This window comes from Phoenix dactylifera, chromosome 1, assembly GCF_051530095.1.
Source record: "Phoenix dactylifera cultivar Ajwa chromosome 1, Ajwa_hap1_PhDact_Kaust_v1.1, whole genome shotgun sequence".
NCBI classification, from domain to species: domain Eukaryota; kingdom Viridiplantae; phylum Streptophyta; class Magnoliopsida; order Arecales; family Arecaceae; genus Phoenix; species Phoenix dactylifera.
Genome location: NC_143190.1, coordinates 47716664 through 47721189, shown reverse-complemented (window position 1 = coordinate 47721189; position 4526 = coordinate 47716664). Strand labels below are relative to the sequence as shown.

The 4526-nt window shown below is 51.6% G+C and overlaps 1 protein-coding gene across 1 annotated transcript; it reads left to right on the top strand.

Moving 5' to 3' along the window:
• Window positions 1-201: 201 nt before the first annotated feature.
• Window positions 202-3677, top strand: LOC103695681 (auxin efflux carrier component 3a-like). The gene is made up of 6 exons (XM_008777062.6): window positions 202-1953; window positions 2033-2357; window positions 2469-2554; window positions 2852-3009; window positions 3137-3213; window positions 3307-3677. Exons 1-6 carry the CDS (start codon window positions 726-728, stop codon window positions 3371-3373), a joined length of 1941 nt encoding a protein of 646 aa, XP_008775284.3. The 5' UTR covers window positions 202-725; the 3' UTR covers window positions 3374-3677.
• The last annotated feature ends 849 nt before the right edge of the window (window positions 3678-4526 follow it).

The window sequence follows — 4526 nt, the reverse complement described above, 5'->3', positions numbered from 1 at the left end:
GGCGCCCGCATATTTCCTCGATCTCAGAGACCGAGTCGCCCTCCAGGTGGATGCACTCTGTACTCAAAGCATGTCTCGCGTAGGAAAGGCCCTCCCATGCCACCTATAGATCTGCTTCAATGATAGAGGAGTTGTAGATCCGTCGATTCAGCTGAACGAGGGATCCAGATGTTCATAGCTATTTTAGGAGAAGAGGATGGTGTGCTTTCGATCATAACTCTAGCCGCCAAAATGAGGCAGCTGCGCGACTACACTGAATTGTTCGAGTGCTACACAGCCCCAATTGAATGCGTCAGCTAAAACTCAGCCGATACCTGAAAGCTGTTTGCTGTTGGACGCAATAGCTCTTTCTCCCGCCCGAAGAACGAGTCCATGTGAACATTTCGCTGGCCGTCGCTGCTCCGCTCCGCGTGTATAAATAGCCAGCAAACGGGGAAGTTGGATAGCCATAGGTTCGCTACTTGCTTTCCGCTCCTGAACAGCTTAAGCTCGCTTCCCAGCTCTCCCCCCCCCCCCGACAAGAAAGAGAGAACTCACACCCCATCATTAAAGAACCCCAAAGTTCCCAAAACTCACTCCCTTATCCGAAACAGAGCAAAAGGAGCACATCGCCCAATTCTCCGCCGCATGCCATTGCCTCTTCCGGCGATAGCACCACCACCACCACCACCATCACCAGAAGATCCGGCGGCGGCGGCATCGGAGGAATAAAAAGAGCGGCGGGGATGATCACGTGGCACGACCTGTACACGGTGCTGACGGCGGTGGTGCCGCTGTACGTGGCGATGATCCTGGCCTACGGGTCGGTGCGGTGGTGGGGGATCTTCTCGCCCGACCAGTGCTCCGGCATCAACCGCTTCGTCGCCATCTTCGCCGTCCCCCTGCTCTCCTTTCACTTCATCTCCACCAACGACCCCTACACCATGAACTTCCGCTTCATCGCCGCCGACACCCTGCAGAAGCTCATCGTCCTCGCGGCCCTCGCCGCCTGGACCCGCCTCTCCTCCCGCGGCTCCCTCAACTGGGCGATCACCGTCTTCTCCCTCGCCACCCTCCCCAACACCCTCGTCATGGGAATTCCCCTCCTCATCGCGATGTACGGCGGCTTCTCCGGATCCCTCATGGTCCAGGTCGTCGTCCTCCAGTGCATCATCTGGTACACCCTCCTCCTCTTTCTCTTCGAGTACCGTGCCGCCCGCCTCCTCATCGCCGACCAGTTCCCCGACACCGCCGCCTCCATCGTCTCCTTCCGCGTCGACTCCGACGTCGTCTCCCTCGACGGTGGCCGCGACCTCCTCCAGGCCGACGCCGAGGTCGGCGGCGACGGCAAGATCCACGTCACCGTCCGCCGCTCCAACGCCTCCCGCCGCTCCGTCTCCATGGCCATGACCCCGCGCCCCTCCAACCTCACCGGCGCCGAGATCTACTCCCTGAGCTCCTCCCGGAATCCTACTCCACGGGGATCCAACTTCAATCACTCCGACTTCTTCGCCATGGTCGGCGGCGCCCCGCCCCCCCTTCGCCCCTCTAACTTCGGCCCTGCCGACCTCTACTCTCTCCACTCCTCCCGTGGCCCCACACCGCGCCCCTCCAACTTCGACGACGGCGGCGCCGCCGTCGGATCCCCACGCTTCGGACCTTACCCGGCTCCCAACCCGGAGATCTCCTCTGCCGCCGTGACAAAGAAACCTACAGCCACCAATCCGACCCTTCCGGCGCCGGCTTCAGAGACGCAGCAGCAGCAGAACAGAGCGGCCCACCATGACGCGAAGGAGCTCCACATGTTTGTTTGGAGCTCCAGCGCGTCGCCGGTATCCGAGGTCGGCGGGCTGCACGTGTTCGGCGGCGCGGACTTCGCCGCCCCGGACCTCGCCGGCCGGCTGGACCATGGCGGCGCCAAGGAGATCCGCATGCTCGTCCCGGCCGATCTCCCCCAAAACGGCGGAACCAAAGGTAATATATGTTTTTAACTGTTAAATAATCTATATTTATCTGTTTGCTCTTAGCTCTATTAAAATCAACACTTCCAAAGGAGCGGCGATACCGGAGTGTGTGGATTACGGATGTGGAGGAGAAGAATTTAGCTTCGTAGGACGGAAGGGATTAGAAGACTTGGAGGAGAGAGACAGGGAAAGCGGACCGGATGGGTTATCGAAGCTGGGGTCGAGCTCGACGGCGGAGCTCCACCCGAAGGGCGGCGGAGGGCCGTCCGACGGAACGAAGCACACCCACCCCCTGATGCCTCCAGCTAGCGTCATGACCCGTCTGATCCTCATCATGGTGTGGCGCAAACTGATCCGCAACCCTAACACCTACTCCAGCCTCATTGGCCTCATCTGGTCCCTCGTCGCCTTCCGGTTCTTCTCCCGACCAACTATTTTTTCTCCCCTTTTTTCAAATTTCCTCCCATATTTTAACCTGATTAGTTAAACAAATAATTAATTTTTTTAATACTGCTATGTGTACAGGTGGCACATAGCGATGCCGAAAATAATAGAGAAGTCGATCTCCATACTATCGGACGCCGGGCTGGGAATGGCTATGTTTAGCTTAGGTTGGGTTCTGAATTTTATATACATTCTAAAATAAACCGTATATTTGGGTTTTATTTTAAATTCGGAAGCAGGTCGAAGTTTATCCGTCGACAGGTGGGGCCAGAGGGGTGTTGCAAACCCTCAACTCCTTCATCCCTGTTTCCTTTGGTCCCAACCCGAAATAATGCCGAATATAATTATAGAACGGACCGGAGTATTTACTGCGACAGCATTTTATTTCTATTGATGATAATAATGTTATCGGACCCACGCAACTACTGGGTGGAATGATGCGTGTCAGTTGGTGTTTGCGGCAGGGTTGTTCATGGCGCTGCAGCCGAAGATCATCGCGTGCGGGAACTCGGCGGCGACCTTCGCGATGGCCGTACGGTTCCTCACCGGCCCGGCTGTCATGGCCGCGGCATCCGTCGCCGTCGGCCTCCGCGGCGTCTTCCTCCACGTGGCCATCGTACAGGTACGTTTCAAACTCCTCCTCCTTTTTATCTCGATCTGATGGCCATGCCGTCCCAATCTCTGATTCGAGGACCCTAAGTGTACCCAAGAGTCTCCCTGGATCTAATTTGTCCTTCGGTTTTTAACAGGCGGCCCTTCCGCAAGGCATCGTCCCCTTCGTGTTCGCCAAGGAGTATAACGTCCATCCCGCTATTCTTAGCACGGCGTAAGTATATTTAAATTAAAACAATGAAATCGGAAATTATACTTTGATCTTATTTTTGTAGCCAATCTTACGATGTTTGAAAAAAATTGTCAGGGTGATTTTTGGGATGCTGATAGCTCTTCCGATTACGATGGTATACTACATCATCCTGGGATTATGACGCGGTTTAAAGCGAGGAAATGTTATCATCATAATGGAAGTATACGCAACACGTGCGAATCCGTGACGACGAATTGCTCCCTAGCGCATTGCGGGTCCCACTACCGGTAAACTCTGGAGGAGAGTCGGAAAGAGAGCGGCGCGTTTTTCGGCAAAAGAGAAGCCGAATTATTCGTTATTTAAAATATTTGCCTCTCACATCTGTGTTTTTTTTTTTTGGTAAATAACCATCTGTGTTCGAAACTCAACTGGAGAATTACTTTTTTTATCTGTAATTCCATTATAGGGAAAGATTTTGTTTGGCATGAAGCACGAAAGCAGATTTTCTTCTTTGGTTGAAGTTTTCCTATAAAAAAAAGATGGCATTCTTATAAAAATAAAATTTTATATTTTATAAAACAACATTAGAGACATAAAAAATTTATTTTTTTCTTCGGTTAGAAATTGAGATATTTTTTCAAAACTGTTCTTAAATTATCAAAAATTATTGATAAAATTCTTTATTTTTATCAAGGATATAATAGAAAATTTATATTTTTTTTCAAAAAATAGATTTTTAACTAACAATAACCATTTTGACATATAAATTTTTATGATCAATCAAATATATTATTTTTATTTTTTGAGGTATCACATTTTTTTAAAAATTATTTTAAAAAAAATATTTTGATGTGAAATTTTTTTTTTTTGCGCGAAATCTTGGAAGTCTTTTTTTTTTGGCTAAAAAAAAGGGAGCAGGGGGGAGGAAGGGACAAGCCCAACCCCGCGTAGCAGCCCTCACTGGGCCCCCCACCCCGCTAGGAGAATGTTCGATGCGGGCAAACCGGGTCGTGTGTTGGGCACGCCAACCTATTTTACTTATACCCTCCTCATCCGTGAGCCGGCATGGTTATCCGACCCGACCCTCCGTGTAAGTACGTCACACCTGGCACCACCCAGGCTATCAGCCGACCAGTAGCACTTCCAGACCCCGTGTCCAGGCATGGAGCATTCGGTCCCCAAATTTAATCGACGTCCGTGCGTTTCGAACCTGGAACCATTTAGTTAGAAGTAAATGCCCCGTTCCAACTCAGCTACCACCTTGGTGGTTTGGAAGTCTTTGCACTGCGAACTCTTTCAACGGCGGAGCAGTAGGGAACTCGGGCTTTCAGGCG